The sequence below is a fragment of the Numida meleagris genome, chromosome 16, assembly GCF_002078875.1.
Source record: "Numida meleagris isolate 19003 breed g44 Domestic line chromosome 16, NumMel1.0, whole genome shotgun sequence".
NCBI classification, from domain to species: Eukaryota; Metazoa; Chordata; class Aves; order Galliformes; family Numididae; genus Numida; species Numida meleagris.
This window is the reverse complement of record NC_034424.1, coordinates 5689626-5714370: the sequence shown is the minus strand read 5'-3', so window position 1 is coordinate 5714370 and position 24745 is coordinate 5689626. Positions and strand designations below refer to the sequence as shown.

The 24745-nt window shown below is 48.3% G+C and overlaps 1 protein-coding gene across 11 annotated transcripts in view; it reads right to left on the bottom strand.

Moving 5' to 3' along the window:
- FUBP3 (far upstream element binding protein 3) overlaps positions 1-17784 on the bottom strand; it is a 36571-nt gene extending 18787 nt beyond the window's left edge. For 3 of the 11 annotated variants that reach the window (XR_002443609.1, XR_002443610.1, XM_021413869.1), the window contains exons 1-7: positions 17616-17784; positions 11059-11164; positions 5402-5452; positions 4883-4916; positions 3285-3334; positions 1654-1725; positions 792-849 (exon numbers count right to left, since the gene is read on the bottom strand). Coding sequence is in view for 9 of the 11 variants with exons in the window: in XM_021413869.1 (XP_021269544.1) it covers positions 792-849; positions 1654-1725; positions 3285-3334; positions 4883-4916; positions 5402-5452; positions 11059-11164; positions 17616-17702 (458 nt within the window). In the remaining 2 variants the exon portion in view is untranslated. Of the gene's footprint in view, positions 1-44; positions 168-791; positions 850-1653; positions 1726-3284; positions 3335-4882; positions 4917-5401; positions 5453-11058; positions 11165-17615 lie in introns of those variants that run through there. The other 8 variants (XM_021413875.1, XM_021413874.1, XM_021413877.1 and 5 more) reach the window with 5 other exon arrangements.

Genomic DNA, 24745 nt, shown 5'->3' with positions numbered 1-24745 from the left:
TGCAACTCAAAGATTTCCAGATGGATTTTAAAAAACCCACCTACCCAAAGGCTGGGGAGAGAAAGAGCAGCTCCATATGTTAAGTGTGTTCCTGTAAGCCTGAGGATCCTGGATCCAGTTCCAGCAGAAGGTCCTCAACTGGTTTGTGAGAGTCTCAAACTCAGCTCCTGGGAAGGGGGAGGGAGGAAACACTGTCCCTAAAGTTTCTATAGGCCTAAAGAGTAGAAACCCCTGCTGGCTAGCCATGTGTCTCTACCATGCAGGGATCAGAATTCAAGAATTTTTGGTTCAGTCCTTAGCTTCTTTGTTGGCAGCAAGTGCAGAGGCAAGCACACCCATGGGCCTCATGCTGCTCTGCAGCAACACCAACACCTCCAGGTTACTCTGGACTGGCACCGACAGGCTTTGGAGGCCTCATGCAGACCTTCTTCAGCTGGAAGGATGTCAATAGGAGGGAAGCGAAGGGGAGAAGAGAAGTGCCCTTCGACAGCTTAGCTAAATATCCTGGAAACCTGCAGTTCAAAAACTGCATTCTAGGTGCCCTAGGAGCAACCTTGCCCTGCGGAGGGGAATTCCATGGACATTTCTGGAGAAGGTTCAAACTGAAACTGGAAAAAAGCCTTTGAGGTGCACAGTTCAAAGCATCAGACCAAGAGGCTCTGTGTTCCAGGACCCTCAAGTTTCTCTAGGCCAACATTTGCTGGTGTGGCTAACCAAGTAGCACCACTGACAGAGCATAGCATAAGGGAGAAGAGAGAAGGAGAAAGGAGAAGAACAAAATCAGAACTCACTCAATGCTCTCTGGCGTCCCGGTGAGCACACAGGGCCTCTCAGGCATCCCACCACTGTCTACAAAGGAAACAAGAAGACAACAGGGATCGGTACTTCCCAACTGTTAGCACCCAAACTGCCTCCAGTAGCCAGGCAGGCAGAAAAGTGCTGACTCCTTGCACGGGCTAGAAGCTAAAAAAAACCCTACATTAATACACAGAACTAAGACATGGCAGCAGTTTCAGTAGCTATCAAGTACTAATGAAAACACTCCCCTCTGCACACAGAGCAGGAGACATCCAGGGTCAATAGATTTTAAATGATTTGCTGAATGTCTGCATTCTTTTAAAGCATTCCCCACCAATTAAAGGGAGGCTTAAAACCTAGATTACATTCATCAACAGTTTCCTGCACAGCACTCGTAGTACAGCCTTCCCCAAAGCAAACAGGCTGCACAGCTCCCATTTTTTCAATGCAAGACAAATTGCATGAAGAAGTGCTGCCACCCTCCTGAAATGTTTTCTGCCAGGAGCTGGAGCAGACCAGACTAACCAGAGGTAAATTGCATGAGCTGCGCAAAGAGGTACTGCTAGGAGAAAACTAAACAGAAGTAATTTCTGCTTTAAGAACATGGACTGTCCATTTGTACTGCACGCATCTGTTGGTTAAGGACAGTTCCTTAACTATTCAAATCCCTAAATCACCTGACAAACCCGTTTTCTCAGGGAGACCAGTCCTACAACAGCCCTCCCAACACGTTAGCCTAAAATATAATGCATTACCACCATTCACAAACGATGTCCAAGGCAAGGCACCTGATACAACGGACACGACATTCTTCAACGCTAAAACCTGTTCACCCACCACAAAAGAGGCTCTTACCTGGAGCAATTTGAATTTTGCAGCCAGACTCGATCTGAATCCGTGAGATCTGCTCACCTCCCCTGCCGATTACTGAAATGAGTTCAACAAGCATCAGAACATGCTGTTTTTCCTGAGAAACTGCAGAGCAGCTTCCCCCCCATCCACTCCGCTGCAGCTCTCTACAAAGGTACAGTTTGACTACAGGATTGCAGAAGAGGCAACCACAGTATTAGCAAATTTAGAAAACAAACCAAAACAAGCAAAAAAAAAAAGCCAACAAAAAAACATCTCTATCTTGCACTGCAATGGAAATACATAGTATGTAAGAAGCAGGCCTGAGCACTGCTAGGAGAGTCATTTAGGTGTACTGCAGCCTGAACAAATAAACCAGTTATTTGAGAGTCTAAAAAAGCTTAAGACTTTTGCTTTTGTTTCTTTAAAATTCATGTTTTACTACCTCTTTTCAAAAGACATGCTATTCCTCCGGTCTGCACTGAGAACCACTACACGCCACAACGTTCTGTCAAACCGTAAGCGAAAACAAATGCCCATCTCCCTTAACATCTAGGGTCAGCAAACAGTTGTTTCACAAACAGACACACTGAGGAGAGACTGTGTGTGCCTATCACCACTCACATCCTTTGCAGACTGCAAAAGAGCAGAACTGTCAAGTCAAACAGGTATGCCTGGCTCCAGGTGTTCCTGCGGGAAGGCTGGGAGCTCCTGCATCTGGCTGCTGCTGAAGCAGGGTTGTATTTAATACATGCACGAGGCACTAACACGCAGGGTCCCATCTCATCCAGCTACAGAACCCCTCTGACTTCCCTTCCTCCACACGTGTGGTACCAGGATGGATATAAAGGTGGCTGGTGGGAGGACAGATTTCCTTCTCAGGAATTCCAGAGTTACAGTTTTACAGTGTACAGTCGGGAAAAAGCTTCACGCCGCCCTAAGGGGTAATTATCTTGGGCTGTTATTTTCTTTTTTTTACTCTCTGTATATCAAATTGGGAGAGATCCACAGATACCTAACAGTGGAAAAGTAAATGCAATCTCTGCAGTCACAACAGCAGGAGGGTGCCATTGAAAGAAAGAGAAATGATCATCAAAAGGAAGAGAGAAATTAAGATCAAGCTTAGAAGAGAACAGCACCGAGAATGCAAGACGAGGGAAAAAAACCTCAGCTGAGCAATGCACACTGGCTGCATTTCCTTGCAGCAAAGGTTGGAAAGATTTCAAATTCTGCTTATCTTGCCTTGAGTCAAGTCTTGTTTTAACATTTAAATATTGTTTTCCTCCCTCACCTCCCACATTTTTGCATACTCAAAAGTAAAATGTTTCAATGAGGGGAAATGAATTCACTATTGACATATTTATGTAGCACATTATTTGACATTTAAGGAACAGAGCCACTGAAGTTCTCAGTAACCTGTACCACACAAACTTGTTCTTATTACTGGGACATCAAGCTTTTCCATGCAGTTTGCACATGGATTTTAAATACAGATGATGTGGTCTCCACAAAGAGAGCATCAGACAAGGCTCACCCAAGGCTAGCAAGCACAAAAACTTGTGATCGTGTCTTATCCTATCAGAACAAGCAGCATTCCTGCACAGAAGAACCATACCAAAAGCATGCAAGGTACTTACTAAATCCAACCATTTTATCAGGCACTTTGAAATCTTCTGTTATTACAGCCCTGAAAGAAAAGGAAGAAAAAAAAAAATATCGAATAGTCATTACAGTGAACAATTTAGAAGATGACAGAAGATGCTGTGCTGTGGAAACCAGCCACAGCATAAGGCTTTTGCACACACAGAAGTAGGCACTACATCACAATTAAAACTGTTTTAGAAGAGACCTTTAGGCCCTGCCCCGTGCCTTGGCTGCAGAGACAACACACCTCATTTCTCCTACACTGGATATATTTCTACTGTACCATCTATCATCAATGGAAGAACCCCTTTTTGCCATTCATGCTCCAGAAAGATTTAAGAGAAAACAGCAAAGCTTCTTCAATGTTTAGACTTACACCTTCCAAGCTGCAGCCTCTGCCTGCTACTTTTTGATATGCTCTTGCCAAGAGACACTAACCAAAGCTAATACTGATATGAATGCCCCCTCTGATATTCAGATTTTCTTTTTTGCCTGCTTGTCCTTATGGTTCTTCTCTATGGAATTTACAACAGCTGTCTCTGATCATCCTTTGAAGCCTTACCATCTCAAGACTTCCCTATCTGTTGCTCTTTGGACTTTTTCAGCACGTCTGTGCCTCAACACACAGCACCTAAAGCAATTTCCTAAGACTTGACTACGGTGAAGCAGAGAGAAAATTCCTTGCAGGGCTTTTGTCTGCCATTTCTATCCCATATAAAACACAACAACAAATACAGAACTTGCAAAGCGTGTATGCTGCCATATGCATTATGCAGTCTGTTCAGCAGTCTCAAAAGCAGTGCACAAACATCACTCCTGGCAGAACAGAGGTGGCAGGCAGCAGCAGAGCAGACAATGCTGCTCATGGTTTCTGTGCAGCCCTAGCTGGATGTCAGCTTTAACCCCACCAGGAGAAATTCTGTGTTCTACAGCATGCTCCTTGCCCTGTCTGCTGAGACCCCCAGCAAACAGCTGCCTCTGATGGAAATGCACTGCTACCAGCCTGAAGGGAACCCAGCTTTAGAAAGGCTCTCCTCTTCCTGTTCTGTGCTTGTCTTGAAGAAGACAAGCAACTCCTTAACAGCAGGATTAGATTAAAAAACTGAGAAATTTACTTTTATATTAGACACCAAGAGATGCTGTGCAAAAACTTGCATTTGCTTTGGTCTTACCAAACCATCTCTGACAACCAAAGAAGTCATCCCAGGTCATGTTACACTAACAAAGCTGAAAAAAAATGCATATAAAAAAATCCACCTGCTTGTTTAATATTTTCAAACTCTGTCAAAGTGCCAGTTTGCTTTTTTTTTTTTCCCCATCCTTTTCCTCCACACTGGGCAGGAGAAGGGAAAGGAGAGGGAACTTATGCTGCTTGGTCCTGCAGAGCTACAGGAACCAAATCCAAGTTTCATTTCAACTCTTCACAACAAATAGATTTTAAAGGGTTAGCAGAAACCTCAGCCTGGAGAAAACCCAAGCTGACAGTTTTCTCCGCATTCCCAACCTCTGACTTCCTAACACTACTACAGATGGTGGATCAATAAACAATTAGAATTGATCAATAAATAATAAAACATAACCCACTGCTTACCTTTGATGTACCAGGGCCCCTAACTGGTTACCTACTGTGGCAGAGAGAGAAAAAAGGAAAAAAAATCAAAGCATTAGCACGGATAAACTAACTTCATCCCTATAGAAAAAGAGTTCTTACCATTTCATCAAAAAAAGAAAGAAAAGCAAAACAGTAATTTAGGTTCAGCGGCTGAAATGAATGCGTTACGGGGTACAAAACAGGAGGGGATTTCTTGATCAGCACACACCATAACCCAGTGTCCAGCTGAACACAGGATAGGGAATTGATCTGCGTCTCCCCATGCTGAGAGTCATGGGAGAAAATCCTGCCTGCCCAAATCCAAATCCCCGCAACTAACCTCCCTCCTTCCCGACTTAAACCCAAAGTAAAAAAAAAAAAAGAAAGGGGGAGAGGTGGGACTGCGGGGGGAGAAAAGACTTGTCAAGTCGATCAGTACGTATTAAAAACAAACATAAAAGCTGAGCAGATTCGGAGATTTAGTCTGGACAAAAAGCATTGAAGGTTGCTCGCACATACTTCTCTCTGTATCTCTTATCTGTGCTCCATGGAGCCCACTTACACGGAGACCTGTTAAAGGAAGAAGCCTGTTAAGAACCCGCGTGGCACCCGAACCGTACTTTTCCCCAACACGCTGGACTGAATGCACACATTCCAGGCATATCTGCGATGTCAGCTGGCAGCCCGTTACCATTAGCAGTTATCTCCCAGCTGACAGCCCTCAGACGGACTTCTCCCCCCCAGCCCCCACAGATTAGATCTTTCTTCAAACATTAATGGGGAAAATATCATTAGACCAACTCATGCAAAGTGGGAACACATGCCCTGCTGGGCGTCCTGCAGGACTTTGCCTGCAGCAAACCGGCTAAAAACCACACCATTTGGTGCTAACAACCAGCTGAAGATTGTATTGCATGCCTGGAGGGCACAAGGAGCGAAACAAATGGAACCGGCCAGCAGCAGCACGTGAGCCGCGATAATAAAGATGCTGTTTCAAACTACCTTGCAGCAACCTGCACATTCTTTGACCTGAACTAAATCGGCAATCAGCTGTCAGGGTTCCAAAGTGGATGCATCCCACGCGCACAGAATCCGGCAGGAAAAGAAAAAAAACCGCAAAGTTTGCGGCCAAACACTACGCTCCAATCAAACAGACAAAGAGAGTCAATAGCGTATTTCTGTGGTGTGTCAATACCTCGATAATAGTCCAGGACCAAAATATCGACGGCGTATGTATTTTATTACTCTCTCCAGCTCAGCGATAACACAACTGTTGCGTTATTGACTCTGTTAGATTTGCCTTTGCATATTCTCACCCCGAATATGAAAAGCTCTGATTTGATAACTACCAATGCTGCAGCTGGGAAAGGCGGGTGATGTAATGGGGGATATCTGCTCTTGCCAACAAATTACCACTGCAGAGTTGAGCAAACACGACCAAACAAATCCAGAATCTCCCCACCTTGCCCCAAACAGCGCTCAGGAGTATTTCTGCCAAAAAACAATGGGTCTGTAGGACAGGACCAGGCCACTCGGCACCTCCAGACGTGGGAAGGAGTGCTCCTAATGCTCAGCAGTATTTCAATAGCCACTTTGCATTTGGATCCACCTCAGCAGATCTCTTTGCAGTCTCTTACACTGCAGTCGCTGGCCACAAATTATGAGACAGATACACATCCTATAATCAAATCCCAAAGTTCATGCAAGGAACAGAAGAGCCATCATTTGGTAACACCACACCACGCTTGGAAAAGACAACTTCCTAGAGGAAAACTGTACAAGCACAAGAAGTTGAACCAGGCAGAAAGATATCGTGCCTACTTATATATATTTATTGTACCAATTCGACAAAAGCAAATGAAGCCCCAGCAATTAAAGCACACGACCATTCCCTCTGCACACAGACAGCCTCCAGGAGCTGCAAAGCAGAGCAGACAGAGAAAGCTGGGGGTGACTTGCTTTAAGTCAGATACCATCCCTCCCTGTGTGCAGGGAAAACAGATTGCGGCGGCTCCTAGTCCCGACAATCTGAAAGTTTAATTCCTTCCCTAAAGTGCCCACTTTGCTGTGAAAGATGAAGCTAATAGAGAGGCAAGGCCAAGGCAGTGCACGCCTGCTGCAGCACCAAAGCCGCCGTCCCGCTCCCCCACCTCCCTCCTCTTGCTGGGGAGGGGGCTGAACTCTGACAAGCCACGCACACGTTTCCCCCTTTTTACATCTATTGAGTACAATTTAACTGTAACTGCAGTCATTTTACTGCAAATAAGGAAAAATACTGAATAAAATAAGCACAATTTCCTGTTAATGGTACCTGCTGGTTGATAACTCTTCACTCTTCTTTAGGCTTCACCTCTAAGTGAATTCTACCTAACAGACACTCAAAACAAATGCAGATTTTTTTTCCACCCCATAGAACAGAGCAGTGCCTCCCACTAAATTAATGTGCATGATAGGAATATACAATGTCATCAAGGATATCCTCATGGCTAGAACAAAACCAGAGCCCTCCTGGAAAGCAGTGCATCAGGGCTGCATTTCATACTTTTGAACCAAAATTGGATCATCATAAGTCTCAGAAAGCTGCAAGGAAGGTAATAATTACCATAGCTGTTGTTCAGCCTTAAGTACTGGTGGGTATTTAATTTAACAGTCCAAACCAATTTTCCTGCCTGCTTTTGTTGTGAATCTTTACAGAGAATGCTTGCACCTTTACATCGCCTTATTAAAGGCATGTGCAGTTTTGAAGAAAGCTGCCATTTCGTGCAGCACGCTAAGCCTTGTGCCAAGAGGATTTCTGTCCTGGTCCCGCTGCTGATGCAGATGTGTCAAGGAGCATCCCTGCTAACTTCTGTTAGCAAGACAGAGATAAGGTTTCCTCATGCCCATGAAACACGTTGGAGCAACGAAAGTTCTACATATAACAGGATCACGAGTGTTTGAGCCCCAAGACTCTAACACAATCAGGTTCTATTACAACAAAATCCATATGGAAGTGCCATAGAGGCTTGGGGAAGGCAGGGGGGGAGGTGGCGTGGGGCTTCTCCAAGGCCATGTCTTTGTATCCCCAGACTCAAAAGGTGCTTCAGCCTTCAGCTACAGCACTGGAAGCGTCTTCAAAGCCGTCCAGAACGGAGCACACAAAGGCTAATGCTGGGCTTCTGGCAATTATTGTCTTTCTGGCAGACAAGACCCATGCTTCCTTTGAAGCAAAGAAGGTCATTTCTTTGAGGTTGGTTTAGCATTAAATAAACGTATCAGATTGTGCTGGTAACTAGATGGACACGTTAATTTGGACGGAGGCCAGGAGCTGCTGCTGGCCATGAAGAGGAGTGCTGGGATCTACCCTCAGCAGCAAGCCACAGGCAAGCTGCCTCTGGATCTCAGAGGAATCCTGCCTCAGTGGTCTTCTTTCCCCTCTCTGGAAACATCCTTCAAGAGGCAAGGAAAAAAAATAATAATTCTCAAACTTTATCTAATACCAATAGGCCAGGTCGCCAGGGTCAGCCCCAGCAGCTACTTGTTTTTGATGAATGTTACATTAAGGGAAACGCAAAAGGAACTCACGCTGTCTGGCCTCCAATACTATGACAAGTCTATTTTTCCTGGAAATGCTCTAAAAGCAGCTGAATTTGTTTTGACCAGCGCACTGTCATCCTGTCTTAAGACCACTTCCTAAGCTGACATCAATCAGCCGTGCCGGCAGCTGTTTACAAAAACGGACAGGCAGAATTAGATATCCCTGAAAGCCAGACAGCTCTCTTGTCACCTTAAATACTCTCATATTCTCTCAATCCATTTTTCCAGCAGTCTTAGGAACAGAAGTAATTTTTTAACAGCTACAAAGGGCTAAGGGAGCAGGGAGAGCTGTACACAGCCAGGAGCACACAGCTTACAGAGGTAAACAAACAAGAGATTTACCACCACATTTGCTTTCAAGCTATTCACAGTAGCAGAATATATCCAGTCTCCCCACATCATAACATTTCCAAAGCATGCATAGAGACAGAAATCCTCTCCTCTCGATGACCATGTCCCCAAACCATAGCTCAGAGCAGGAGATGCAGCAAACTGTGGGCATGCGGTCCCGATTCCTCTTGTTGGCAGCTACCAGAGGAGTAAAAGATCATCCACATCAGAAGTGTTTTCCTATTCTGGAAGTTATGGAACCTACAGATGCATGTGAAGAAGCCAAGAGGACACTCAGGAGTCCAGCTGCTCTGGGAAGCTTTCCCAAAGCCAATCCCTGCTACGTGGGGCTGGCTATCACAGCACAGGGAACCAGAGGTAACGGGCATTTACAGCGCAGCCTGCGGCGGTATTGACATGGTTTGTGTCAACACAAACAAGGGTCAGCAAGTACTAGTGCTCACCGGTAAAAGTTTAAGTACAAAGTCTAACCTGGGCTGTTATCAGGCACTACAGCTATTTCATATCTTAAAAAATGCATTTAAAGACACCTTAAGAGGTTGGATTTCTCATGTTCACTCTGCTGAATCAATGAAAACAAATAGTAGGACTAACGCTCCAAGGAACTGGTTCCTCGAGGACTACATGTATTATTTCTCACATACAGCCACTCATCCAAGCCATTCAGACAGCTCAGCATAGTTCAGCAACCTTCAAATTTACACTAAATATTATTGAAGTCTATGGCAAAATAGGATTTATTCACATCTCCTGCTCCAAGGTTTCAGGAATGGAAGAAACATCTTAAGATGACATCCTTTGAAATAATGTCCGTGATCAGACATTTGCTTGAGAACAGCTTTAAGCAGAGCTGAAGCTGAAAACTGCTGGAAAGGAAAAGGCCAGAACAGGTTTGCAAACAGTTTCTTTGCAGCTGGTCTAGCCTAGCAATTAGACCCACACTCAACACATCTGTTTGATCACAAAAAAAAACCCAGCAGGTTTTACAGCTCACTGCCGGACAGCCCAGCACCATCCCATGCAGAAACCAGCACATAACAACGCAGTGATGCTGCAGCCCACACCTATCAACCCACTCTTTCCCAAAACACCAAACTGAACACGCAGCAACATCTTGCTCAAATAGAGCCAACGCCAGAGAACAAAGTGGGTTGTGGCATATGTTCAGACAACAGCAATGTTCACAAGCCAGAGGCTCCACATGAAAGCAGCTCCTCCTGTGCTCCAGCACGCTTTTCAGCATGAGAAGCAGACAGGCAGTATTTTTAGCCCTCGTCTTCCATAGCTTTGTATCAAACAGAAAAAAAAAATCTTTTCAAAATGAAGTGCTGAGCTGAAGCTCTCCACATCTCCTCAGTAACATGGAGGAAAGAATCAACCTGCAGGGCAAGCTGTCTCAGTAGAAATACTAGAAGAGAAAGAGATGGCCACTTTTTTCCTTCTCTTTTTTTTTTTTCCTTTTTATAACCAACCACAGGAAAAAGTGAGCTCTTTGCATCTAAGCAGCAGCAGGTACCACAATGTAAACATTTTTCTTGTAACAGTGCACATTAGATTTGCAATAACAGAAAACATCTGTTCTAACATCTCTTCTTCCCGAAGACAAGAAACAAATTATTTTACAAGCGTAACAACTCATACAACTCATTACGTTTACCAGAATTACCTAGTAAATTATTCATCGGTTGTAGCCAGCATTAAGTCCTTTAGAGATTTAAGAAGAATAATCATGAAAATTACGTTTAATGTAGGAAGTTTCCTTCCAACTTGGATCAACATGCATCAGCACCCTTTTTCCTTAAAATCCACGTGCAAGGCAAAGCAAACAGAAAGTGTCAGCCACTCAACTGCTATGCTGTGACTCATGGAAAGCAGCATAGGGAATACTGTCCCTATACACTGTGTGTGCTCAGGATGCAAGGGACATCTTGCCTTCATATTCCTGGTACTCTGCACACTGGCTCCAGCATGATTCCATGAAGTACCCTCCCCAAACTATCACGGAACAAGACTAACTACAGAATTAGATTGCTAGTCCCCAGAGTTCAAGAACTAAGAAAAGAATTGCTTCACGTTACTATTATTAATGCCTAGGAGCCCAGTGCTATGCGAGATTCAACAGCACAGGGAATCTTGCAAACAAATTCAACACACAAGTTGCATCGATTTCTGACCTTAAAAAAGACAACTGCCTCCACAGATGGATTTCAGAAGTGAATTCAAAGACTAACTGATCATACCCAGCTTACCTCCATCATCAAGGGGCCGTTTCTGCACTCCATAACCGTAAACTGACGGGTCCACGAGTGTTGTAGAATTATTCAAGTGAGGAATATCTCCAATTTTAGCAGCAATCTATAAAAACAGATGATAAAAACTTGGTTAGCGTATTTGCAGTTTCAGCCACCACAGCTAAACTTTCCTTCTTCCAACAAAGCATTTATCCCAGTCCAACCTTCTTTTGGCTGGTATTTTCTACATAGGTGGCTTTATGAAAGTCCTAGGAAAGCAGTGCTTTATTTGTAAACAGGCTTCCACTTGCTTTTGACATTTGTGTAATTAAGATTGCATTCACCTAGGTCCTCTTCCTGGTCATGAGTGAGCATTTACTCCCTGTAATATTACACTGAGATTTGCTCATTCACTCAGCAGACAGCTGACAAGCTAAACCTAGTTGCCCAGCTTTGTCCCGGAGAAACTGCCACCATCACAGCCGTGTAGGAAGACATACATTCCTGCTGCATTCATGCATATCCAGATACACAGAAATGCACAGTTGCACATCAGTGGGGGGTGGGGGGGAACGGAGGGAGAAGAATGTGCAAATACACTGCACAAGGACAGGTTTGGGGACTCCTTGTCAAAGGGACTGGATCACTCTGTGTTTACTGTACAAAGAGTAAGCCAGTGGGCAAACTACCAGCCCAGAGTAAGTTTCTATTTCCTGCAGCATGAGCACTGCTAAGGCTGCCTGTGCCTCTGCTTCCAGCCCTCAGAGGGGTAACAGCCAGTCTGGGGTGAGCTGAGAGGCAAGCAGGACACTTAGAGGGAGAAGGAGACATCCAGGCATCACAGGAAGGAAATAAAATAGGTGAGAGACACTCTGAGGCATCACTAAGACAAGTGAAATGTTAAACTCGTCTCTGACATCTGGGGGACAATCACATGGACTGACGTGACAGAGGCGAGCTCTTTGACCTGTTCTCCACGCTAACCAACATAAGCCAAGTCTGAGAGCCAACCAGGTTTAGTAGCTCACCTAATGCACCCTTCAGGGACAGGCAAACCACAGCCCCACAGCACGCCTTGCCCACATGAAGTACCCCGCTATAGTGCAGAGCACAGCTGCAGAACAAATACGCTGTGTGTTGTACTGCACTTGGTTCCCTTTCCAGCAAAAAGAAAATCACCAAAGAGGATCTTTGCTAGGAGTGTGATCTCGCTATATTACATCTGGCATATCACCAGAGAAGCAAAAGGAATAGATGAAAAAACAGCATTTTACAAAGATAGGCTTTAAACGAAGGCAAGGGCAAATGACAAATATAACTAAAGGTGTCTCTAAAATTAAGTTTTACCGCAACAAAGAGACATCTACAGTAATTCTGGCTGTTGACACTATCAACTGCTGCAGAGGAATAAACAACTGCACAAGATGCAGAACCACAGGGTAGTGAAAAATGCTATATGAAATAACCTTGGAAGATTGAGGGCACTGCTTTTAGAAAGAATACAAAATATTCTCGATGCCTTGCGTGGAAAGGGCTCCAAGTTTTGACCATTTTCTCGCATTCTGACCACTCCTTCCCATTCTCCTTTAGAAAGGCAACAACTTGGTTTTATCAAGTGCCAGGAGCTAGGGAATAAATCCTTCCTACTTTAACAGGATTTTAACTAGCTTTGCATGAACAACTGGAAATGTAACACTGGACCATTAAACCCACAGTGTGGTTGATCTAGACCCCAAGGAGGAAGCGCTGCTCAGCCATAACCTAGTGCAGGGACCAGCACAGTGACCACACAGGGCACACTGCATATCAACATCTCCGAGAACCAATAAACTCACAGAAATATACTTCTGAAGGCATGAACACAGACCAGCCCTTGTCCATTTTGTGCTAGGAAGCATGAGGAGATGCCCCGCTTTTCTGTTGGATGCTGTACTGCATCCATGCTTCCAGCCCCTGACTCACCCGCTTCCCCCTTTTGGGATGCAGAGGATTCTAATGAAGGTACAAAGAGCATAGATACTTCCTGACTACTTCGGTGCTGAAAGAGAAATTAAAAATGTTTTATAATAATCCATAGACAGCTTTGACATCATAACTTAGAATCAAAACTTACGCCAAAAGGACCTGTAGTCGAGGACAACGCACCCTGGCGGAACATTTGATTTTGAAGTGCCCTTTGTGAAATCTCTGTTAGAAGTTACTGAGAAAAAAAAAGTGATCTGCAAGTTATGGAAACTGCTAGCTGGTAGTTTGGAACTGAAATCACACGCCACACTTGCACAGGGAAGAAAAAAACGGCCTACAAAAGGAAGCTAGCATGAAGCACACAGGTGTGAATCTGCAGATCCCCAGCACCAGGGCTGCCAACTCGTAGAGCAGGAGAGCATTGTAAATCCCTACTTGTGGCTAGCACACAGCTATCACCCCAGCACACGAGCCTCAAACATAGGGCCAAACAGGAGAGTCAATGCAATTTTCATACTATCAGCTTTTGGGATATATATATTTTTTTCCCTTCCCTCCTTTATTGAAACTTGCACCCTTATCTCCAAAGCCTCCCAGCTGCCACGGGATTACATGCAGACAACATGCCATCTCACTACAGTAGGAAAAACACCCTGCAAAACCAAGAGTTAAGCTTTTAAAGTAGAGAGAACAGTTAAAATACGCTTTAACTTCTCATGTTCAACTTACAATGGGAACCTCAGTTTTTACTACAGGTTCAGCAGCAAGATAAGCACCAAAGTTAGAACACAGCAAAAGTAAGCAGACCTAGCCCTTATCTGCCTAAATGACCTTGAGTAGTGTACTGCTAGCTGCAGCTCCACTGCTTTTGCCCCTCTGCATGTCAGTGGCTTTTTTTTTTTTTTTTAAACCCAGCACATCCATTTTCCTAAGCTCTGAAATACACTGGAAAAAGCATCACTAGCACACAACTGTTTCTACACTGAATAGCCACCTAAATAAAGCTCGCCAGCAAACAATTTAAAGGACAGAGTGTAAACCTGAGCTGCAAAATTGCAATGATAAAGCCAAGAAAATCAAAGTAAATAAGACTTGCTTGAGGCGTGCATGTTTTCCTAATACCTTGTATTTCCATCCTCCTATACCTTTAATACCCTTTAAAAAAGATTTAATGCCCAAACACTTTTAGATGTGGAACTTCTTTGCTAGATACAACAAGACTCAACCACCAGGATCTGCAGAATTCAGCTTCCAAAAAAAAGGGCCTGGCTTCTAGGAAAAACCTCTCCCCACTGCCCTGCAAAACAGCAGCAACCAATCACATCAGCAATTCTAGATATGAGCAGGACACAGAACAAGAGGCACTGTCATTGACCCTGCACACAGTTCTAGTGCTTCTGCCACACTTCCCACTCACACAGAACACTTGTGTGACAGCCATTCTCCCAGAGCTCTGCAGGAAGCAGCAAAGCCATCCACACTCAGTTAAGTTTCAGGTCACAGGTGGTTTTCCTAAATATTTTTGCAATCTTGCCAGGATGTAAACCCGGTTGAGGATGATCTGAACTCTAAAAGAGCATGAAGAAGAATCAGTCTTATGACCCCTCTCCAAGGAAATTAGAAGTTGGAGCCTGAGACTAGAAAGGGATGTACACATACAGTCTGCTGACTCGCAGTAAGCTTCAGGCCACTTCATCCATGTTGAAGGCACCCAAGATCGGCCACTGCAGGCTGCTAAGCCACAGTCTTTCTTCTTCACCATTCCTGGGAATTCAGATGCAGGGTACATACGGCAGGTTACAAGAATTCTACACGTATCTATATCAAGTGAATCACTAATGCACACCTTGTACAGAAAATGAGACTGCCAAGAAGGAGAGAAGGTAAGAATCAAGCAAGATGCTGTTCTGTCAGTGAGAACTAGACCCAAGGACAGTCCAACAGAAATCAACTTTTATCTAAAGTACTGGCAGCTCCGCTTTTTTTTCCCCTGATCCCATTACTGAAAAGAGGAACAAACATCCTTTCACACTCGCCAACCCCAAAATGTCTCAGAAGAAAAGCTACCATGCCTGGGAGCAGCTACCCTCACGTACAGATCAGTCACCACCTACGACCCATAAACTAGCCCACTCACTCCAGACGTGGTGTGGAAGATGCAGAGTAGCCCATCTCAAAGCTCTAGCATTCTCTTGAGAAAGTCTTCTTTGGTACGTCTCACGTGTTTAAGACTACACAAAAAAATCCAATCAAGTCCAGCACAAGCATGGAAAGCAACCCAGCAGTCATTTCTTTCAGAGATACTACAGATGTGTTAGTGCCACATCAGCTCACATCCCAGGGTCAGTGAAGAATGCAGTTACTGTGATTGATCAGGAAAGTCTTCTCTGTCCTGAATTATTTAGTTATTAATAACTAAGCACAGTGTACCACAGCTCAAGTTTAGTGTAATGGCTCTCCTGAGAACTGAATTTAGTAGATTTGATTACTAGTCTTAAGTGCAAGATTAAGCTTTGAAAGAATTCAAATATCAGACCAGGGGATGCCAGTCCAACCCAGGAAGCAAAAGCTACAACCGAAGTTTTTTCCTCTGCTCCCTCCCTTCTTAGAGCAGAAGTCATATTCTGAAAAGCTATGGTATTGGCCAGAATCAATACAGAAGCTGACATCCACATACTGGACCATCATGTAACCTGCAGCACTGAACATATTCAGGGAAAGCTCTGCCACTGCCTCTAGAGAAATGTCAGGTGCAACTGCCTCTACATCCCACTTGATTCCCAGCCTGGAAGAGTCACTGCACACTGCTAGGGCACTAAGAGAAACAGCTGTCCCCTGAGCGCTTGCCAACAATGTTTTTCATCCCAAATACTAACAAAACAAAATAACAACATTCAACAGGTAGCGTGCAACACACTGCACAAGAATGTAGGCCACTGTGCTCCAAAGAACACATGCAGAGAGCACTTTTCTCAACACACTTGTTTCCAGCGTGAAAGATAGCATGGGAGTTGCTGCACCACAGTGCCTGACCTGAAGTTGACAGCTTTGGGCATTTTTAAGTATTTCATATCAGATCAGACAAACTTCGGCCGTATGCTCGTGGAAATCCAAAATATTCTTTCAAGTATAATAAACTTAAGAGCAGTAAAATCAGAGTAAATAGAATATCAAAGAATTCTTTATCTTGTCCATGTGGCAATACAAGGCACCCAAACCTACGAACATGACAACAGCAGCCACACAACAACGATGCGACTCAGTTTTTGGCTAGCTCTGCTTTAGTCTAATACAGCCCAAGACATCCCACTTTCACACTTAACCTGTCACCCATTAGACAGGTGGTACACACTGTGGTACTTCCAACATAGATCAGCAAGTAACTGATGATTTTCTTGCACACAGACAAGTTTTTGAAGATTATTCAACCGCTAGCAGGCAATTATATTATGAAAATTCAATGACATTTATGCAGCAAGAGGCCTTCAGTTACAGATGACCAGGTCAAGACATGCACAGCTCTCAATTTAACTGCACCAAGTGGGGGTAATAGGAAAGCTTTCAGGTATCACGCACTGTCAATGCCATGGTGCTGTGCTACCCACTGAAAGAAGGGACACGCTTGGCCTCACCCAGGAGGCAGCTACCACAACTCGCCTACTGCAATACTTCTGTTAAGAAGCAAATGAACAGGTGAAGGGCAAACTGGCTTGTGAGTTCTTCTGGGAAGGTGCAGGGTGTTCCTCTGGAACAGCGAGCGTCCCTGTACGCTTTGCTGCAGACTGCGCAGAACAGGATTTGCTGCCGCATTGATTCACAAGTGAGCCGCGAGCGATGGTAAGCCACTCAAGTCCCATCAGAGCAACTGCTTGAAAGGTCCTAGGGTCCGCCTTAGTTTCTTCAAAGTTTCTCAGTTAAATGAGAAAAGCAAATCTGGGAAACAGGAGATATTTGCCACCTGGCCTGCAACATCGGAAAGAGTCAAGTCAGTCTTCCAGCACCAGGCCTGGCACTTGGCTGTGTTACGTTTGCTACAGTGCGCTTCCTGAGCGCAGGTGAAGTGCAGCTTGGTCAGAGCTGGGACAACCCCTGTGAGGGGAATGGAGCACAAACCACACCGAACCCTCAGGACATCCATGCAGCAGAGTCACCGCTAACGATCCCCAAAGCCCCTTTCCACAAAGTGAGGGGCAGACAGGCAGCAGACATCCCATCCTGGGCACAGAGGTGGCGATGGCTGCGGGTCCAAAGTTGCCATCTCCACGCTGCATGAGCCCAGCGACTGCTGGGGGAGCAGCTCACACCCCCGCCCTCTCCATTCCAAGAGAGAAAGCACAGTTCCCCCACACCGGGGCTGCTGCTGAGCCTAAAGCCTAACGAAGGCCTCACTTTAAGAGCGACCGCACGTTCCAGGCAGCTCCAAGGGCCGCGACCCCCACCGCAGCGCCCCGAGCACCCAGCTCCGAGCAGGGCCCCCGGTCGCGACTCCTGAGCAGCGCTGTGAGGAGCACTCGGCGTGGCGGCGGCCCGGCCCCTCAGGGCGGCCCCGCGGCCTAGCGGCGCCCCGCGGCCTCCTCCCGCCCCCCGGCCCAGCCCTGCCCGGCGCTCACCTGCCGGACCCGGTGCAGGGCATCGACGAAGCCCTCGGGCTTAATTCCCACGGGCGCCGCGCTCTGCCCCTGCGCCAGCTCCGCCATGACACGCGCCCCGCGCCCGCCCGCTGCCGCCGCCGCCGCGCCGTCCCGCCGCTCCACCCGGGGACCCGCACCCGGAAAGGGAAAGAGCCCCCCACTTCCGCCGGAAGTGGGACGGGGGGGCGGGGCCCAGGGCGGGCCGGCTTGGGAGGGGGGTGTGCAATGGGAGGGGGTGCGGCTGGGCCTGGTGCGGTGCCGGGGATGTCAGGCTGTCGGGACTGCGAGTCGGAGCGCTTCCACGCGTGTACCTGAGGAACGTGGCCGTGTGGGGCCGGGCCCAGCGCTGTGGGTGCAGTCCCCCTGGCTCAGGCTGTGCAGGGCCCCGTCTGCAGCCTGGGGCATCTCCAGGGATGGGGCACCCGCAGTGCTGGGCAGCAGTGCCAGGGCCTCACCATCTCTGAGCGAACAGTTTCTTATATCTAATTTAAAATTACTTTTTTTTTTTTCAACTTAAAGCCATTATCCCTCGTCACTCTCCCTGCTAATGAGGCCCTCCCTGCTTTCCTATGGGCACTGGCAGGCTGCAGTGAGGTCTCCGCAGAACCTTCTCCAGGCCGCACACCCCCAGTTCTGCACTGTCTCCGTACAGAGGTGCTGTGGCCTCTGTCCATTCTCTTGCCCTCCCCTGCACCCACTCCAGGAGCTCCGTGTCTGTGGACCCCAGAGCTGAACACTGCTCTAATGGTGCCCATCTCACCCCAGAGCCAGTTTTCCAAAGCTGCTGGACCAGAGTGTTGAATTCAACAGTCTAACCATGATCTAAATGTTGAAAGTTCTCGTTGCTCTCCTCCTCAGCTGTTCTTTGCTCTTTTCAGTGCAGTGCTCTGTCTGAATACCAACATTTCCTCTTCTCACATCATTGCAGATCTCATACTTAAGCAAAATGACTGTTTATTTGGGGATTAGGAACATGACTTGACAAGGGAAGGATTTATGACAACCAGATGCATGCATCTGCATCACCAACATCTTTCCTCTGTGATCTAGTGGTTGGCAACCCTGCCCGATGATTGGAGACCGATGATCTTCGAGGTCCCTTCCAACAGTTCCAACCCTCCCTACTTCCAACCATTCTGTGATTCTGTGAAATGATTGTATCTTCAAGGCAATTTCTTCAGCCACGGCAGAGAGCACCCAGAGCTCCGCTTCTCACTCCCTCATCTCACTGTTTTCCTGTGGCGGGGATGCTCCAGGTGCCAGCTGCTCAGCAAAAGGTGTTTTGGGTGACCCTGGGGAGCACAAGCAAGATGTAAATCTCTGCAGGCAGAGGGAGGAAGATGGAGCCCAGCAAAGCAGTAACAAGACATCAGGCAGCAATTGAAAAGGAGGAAATTACAGGCCTTAAACACTTCCAGAAACAAATTTCTGATGTAAATCTTCCTTTCGAAGGAAAAAAAAAAAAAAAGCAAAAGAAAGGAGTGATTCTACGCCTCCATCACCCTTCTCCCCCCACTGTCCCCACTCCCGAGACACACACACCTTCACACACACACGCACTGAAATTAGTTGTGACAGCTGAAATTCTCGTCTCGTTGGACGACGTTTGACAGGGTACTTAAAAAAAGAGAGGAAAAAAAAAAAAGAAGAAGAAAAGGGAAAGTGGTTTGGTGTCGCGTGGGGGAGGCGGAGGGGGGAGATGGGGTGGGGAATTTCAAGTGATACAAGGCGCATAATTCAGGCTTCTTGGATTGCAAAAGCCCCTCTTACCTAAAGGGCCTGCTGCCTTTATTTTTATCCAAATGGCTCAATTACTGCAAAGCCCCACAGAGAAAATTATGGATGTTTGCCTCTATTTTTCTCCCCTTGTCTCGACAACTGTAGATATTTTGTTTTCCTTCTTTCCATATCTTTTCTTGTTTCTTTTTTTTTCTTTTCCTTCGGTGCTGATGGGTGCGGGGGCTAGAGGGGGCCGGGGATCAGGATGGCAATGGATGCAAGACAGGGGATGGGGCATGGCATGTGGTGGCCCTGCCACTCTCACACCACGTGTTCCTCTCTCCATCTCCCACTCTGCATCTTGCACCTTTTGCTCCTTGCATCCCCCTCATCCTCTCCCTTGCTTTCACCTTTCCCTGAGTCCTCTCCCCCTTCCCTCTCCCTTCCTTCCTTCTCCTGAATGCCCCCTCCCTGTGCCTCTCAAAGCCACCATAATAGCAGCTTGTTTGGCACTTCACTTGGTCTCAATGAGAAAATTCCCCCCTCTCCCTCTTTTTGCCTTCGTTATTTCCAAACCCTGCAATAGCTCCTTTGCTCGGGGCTGCAGGAAGTGCCCATTTTTCAACATTTTTCTTTGGCTTATGTTTGTCATCCTCTGAATTACCGCACCGGGGAGTCCAGTCAGCCCGACACTGGGCCCTGCTATTCACGCCTCTCCTGCTCCTTGAGATCATAGAGGGAGAAATTAGTTATTTATTTCCAGCACTGCTACAGTGCCCTTTCCAGCAGAAGTGTTTGTTTTGATTGCTGGCTGCAGAGCCTGGGAGGAGCTGGGATGGAAAAGGGTCCCCAGCACAGCGAGGCCCTGCAGGTCCAGGCCACTTTGTCCCATGGGGACACCTTGTTGTCCCCAGGACAGGTGTACCGTAGTATGACGGATCCAACATGGTGCTAGGGACACTGCGCTGTCCGTGGTTCTGTCCCCGGGTCAGGTGTATCATGGTGTAATGGATCCCACATGGGGAGCATCGCACCCCAAGGTGGTGGTCCTGACCGCAACAACCTGGGAGAACACGGAAAGGCTGTGCAGCTTGGGAGGGAAAATCCTGCTCCAGCACAGCCCATGGTCAAGGAGGTCCCATCCCCCCCTTGCTGAGTGCAGCACCAGGGTCCTGCTGCAGCTTGGGTTGGGTGCACCAAGGGCAGGGCAGCAGCAGTGGTTCATGTCAACATTGTGTTTTACAAACCCAGCATAAGAAACCCAAAAAAGCAATAATGTTCCCTGCTGTGGGAAGGCTGAGATGCAGCGGGTTGCCCTGCTGGCGCCTGTGCAGGTCCACGGACAGCTGAGCTGGGCTGGGTGCCACTAGCCACGATGTGAAGGACATGACAATGTGGTGGCATCAGGACAAGGCCCTGGCTGAGCAGGAAACTGCAGCTTTAAAGCAAGAAGAGGAGCAGCGGGAAGAAAAAAAATGGCCCAGTAGGTAGACCTGCTATTTAAGTGCCGTGAAGAAGCAGGCACAGGGAATTAAAGGAGAAATGATAGTGCCCTGACAGCTGCCATTTCCCACCACAAGTCTCCCCTAATGGAGTCCTAATGTAGTGGTGGGCTCCTCGCTGACAGCCCAGCCCCAGACAGGGCTCGTCTTTGTGCTGGTGACAGATGGGACAGTCCGGCAACAAACCTGTAATCCTCTGATTTTTGCTGCCTCTGCTTAACCCCTTCTTCCCCTGGCATGGCTCATTGCCCAGGTGTGCATGGAAATTCCCCAGCTCACTGCAGGGTGCTGGTCCTTGTGCCGCAAAGCGTAGATATGGGAAGTGGGTGGCAACCTGCAGATCCCTCCCCCATCACTTGGTGGCTGTGGGCAGGTGGCAGGACTCAGCATCGGGACTAAACCAAGGCTGCAGCATGGCTCCCTATGAGGAAAGTAAAAAGGCAGAGCCTCTGCTGGCTGCGTTCCCTGTGCTGCACTGCCTGTGTGACATTTATGCACACAGGTGAGCCAGGGCAGGTGTGCTAGGCAGGGAGGCTCTGGGCTGCCTGCCCAGTGCAGTGGCTGCAGGCTGTGCCACCAGCCGCAGGGGATGGCAGTGTGAAAATGTGCCAAAGTTTTCTGGCAGGAAAATAAATGCTGCTCTGGGAGCGTATTAAGATGTGCTGAGGACTGGCAGGATGGATAGATGGAGGATGCTGCGGTGCAGGGGACATAGGCAGAGGCACACCTTCTCCCATGGGGATGCAAGGGGAGAGATTAAACACCTGCCAGTGCGTTCTCCCCATATCTCACGGTGATAGTCCCAAAGCATCCTTGGGGAGGGATTTTTGGATGCTCCATTAGGCAAAGGGTCAATCCCCTCCACCCCATCACAGAGCATTTCCAGCAACCAGCATCATCACCCCAGGGCAAAAACTCCCCATCCCGACTCCCCCAGTGAGCCCCTATCCCACATCCCTCCCTGTAGGGCTGGTACTACGGATGATGGGGTCCTGGACACCCTTGCCCCATAGGGAACCCAGCACTGCAGCAGCATCCCACCCTCCCAGCAGGAGAGCAGCAGCAGTGTGCGCAGGTACTCGGCACAATTAGCCAACAAGTGGCTGTTTTGTGAGGGATTGTTGCTGATGTGTTTTAAGTGGCTTTCTGAGTGGAAAATGTTAGGCGTTGGAGAGGACAGCAGACAAAGGGGGGGATGCATTAGGTTTTATTGGTCTGGTTTGCACACATCTGACATCACTCTATTAAGCAAGTTCTGCCCGGCTTTAGGGGAAAATGGAAGATAAAGCAAGAAAAAAGGGGCCGAGGGCATGGGGCGGGGGGAGCGCCAAGGATTCAAACAGGCAAGTGGGGGCTTAATAGCAGGAGACACTGCAGCAAACTGTGTCAACCAGATGGGACCCGGGTGCTGCAGGAGGAGAGGGGAATTAGCCAACCCGCGCTTTGTTCCAGCAGAAAGCACGGCCCTCTCCCCCCAGGAGCTGCCTACGTGTGATATAATACAGCCCCTTTCAGTTGCTAAGCTGTCCAAGGACAAAAGTCACCGATAAATAGTGAGAGGGAGATGCTGAAAGCAAAAGGCAGAGCTGCCAAGGGCCACACGTGCTTGTTGGCCTGCCCGGCATGTGAGCATCATGGGGACCTGCGCCAGGCACATGGTGGCAGGGCTGGGGGTGACACCATGGATGGTGCTGGGCAGGGCAGCAGTGCACAAGGGCGTGGTGCCAGCTCTGTTTTCTCTGATTCCCATAATGCCAACAGGGATGGAAGAGTCCCCTTGGGGATAGGCTGGAGGGTGAAGTCCCAGCCCTGTCCCAACCTGCTGCTTGGGGATGCTGAGCCAATGTGGTCATCCACCAGGCACCATGCACCATATGCAATGGTTAAAACACCAAATCCTCACCCAGCCTCAAAGAGACACAGGCCCCCGCCCCTGTTTTCCCTGCAGCCTCAGCTCCAGCATCTCATTTCTCCCTCACCTCCCCAACCTGGCAGCTGGACACAGCTCCCTGGGAGCCACCGACATGTGCTGCAATAAGGAAAAACCAAGGCCCCTGCTCTGAGCTGAAACCAGCTTGGGCTGGGGGGGCGAGCAGTAAACCAGGCACAGTGTCATGCAAACAAGCAGAGCCCCATACCTGCACTCAGAGAGTCTCATGGAAACACCAGCTGCACCTGACCCAGGGGAGATGCTGGGTGCCGGGGTCAGAGAGCTCAGCTGGGGCACTGGGGTGGGCCAAGGGAGCACTGAGGGCCTTGGGATGCCCCATGTAATGCTGAAGGGTTGGGGCCAAAGTGCTTTTGCCAAGGGGAGGTAAAACCAATCGATGAGCTGTGACATGCTGACCCTGGCGCTAAGGCATAAAGTTTTAATGTGTGACAGTAAATCTGAGAGCGGGGCATAGGGCAGATGGCTGGGGGGGGGACATGAGGAGATGAGGAAGGAGTGGGAACTCCCATACATGGGACCCAAAGGCTGACATGGGATGGGCAATACCTCTGCCAGGATGGAGGTGTCCCCGTGGCTGAGTATCACTCCCCAGCAGTCCCTGTTCCAGTGCACGTGCCACGCTCTGGTGGTGAGGACACTGGCCCGGCAGCATCCCGAGTTTTCCCCAACCCCATTGGGCCATTCAGTGCACAGGGATGGGCCGGGTCCTGGTTCTCAGCCCTCACCCCCTGCAGATCCAGTTACCACCAGCCAACATAAAATACCTGTCCCTCCCCAGCCCCTTTCCCACTGCTTCTCTCCGGCGGGGGGACGTACCAGAGAGGACCCCTCCCCAGCCATTGCAGCAGAGTGACCAGATGGGCGCTGCGCAGCAGATCTGTGGGTCCCTTGTCTCCCCTGAGCCGGCCGCGCTTTGACGCCCTGTCCCCCTGGGGCAGCCTTTTGTCACGGGCACGCAGAAGGGCCCCTGTGTCCCTCTGATCCCCGCCGCCCCCGGCAGCATAAAGCTGGCTTTCAGGGACCTCCGCGCTGACGTTGGGAACCTCCCAGGGAAGGAGCAAGGGCGCTTCTTGTTAAACGGGGACACAAAGCCACCTTGTTAAGGAGTTTACAAAGGCGACCATCTCCCCCTTGCCTGGGAAGCCGACGGCTGGCGGCTCCCAACCTCACCGGGGGATGGCTTTCCCTTGGAGAGACACAAACACTGCAGAGCTGTGCTGTGCTGCAGCCCTGTGAGCTGCGGGATGGGCCCCTTTAACCGTTTGGAGCTGAATCTCCAAAGGGAAAGGGGGAACAAACACCCATGACATGGAGTGCCCCGGTTTGCCCTGCAGCACGGCATCCTCGGTGCCACCTGCCCCAAACTACAGGGGTGGATTTTATCCCCTCCATTAGGAAAGGTGGAGGTTCCCTCCCATGCAACCTGCAGGTGGGGACATGGAGTCCCAGCAGGTGACAGGGACAGCAGCCCACGGGTGTCCCCACTGTCCCCCTGTTTCCCTGCATGGACTGAGGGATCCCATTTTCCACTCAATGAAATGAAAGTTAAGCACAACCCCAACAGCCTCCCGGTCCCCACCAGGTCTCTGTTACCACCCATCTGTTCTTATTCTGCTACAAAAGCAATGGGATCTTTGGCACAACCTGCGTGCGTTCTGACCAAGCTCCTTTCCATGGTGCCCCCCAAGCTGTGCAGGCAGCACCCGTGGGCTCTGCAGATCATGGTGGCCCCATCCGACCCCCCAGGACACACTGCCCAACCCTGCGTGTTGCTCAGAGCTGTTTTTAGCAATGCTCTCTCTAAAATCCACGTGCATATTAAACCTTAAACCCAGTAATTACCTCTACCTCTAGAGAAACGGGAAAATTGATTTTGCCGTAGTGATGCAGCAGGCTGCAATAGCCGGCGCTGGCTGGGCGGCTTTTAAAAGTCAGTT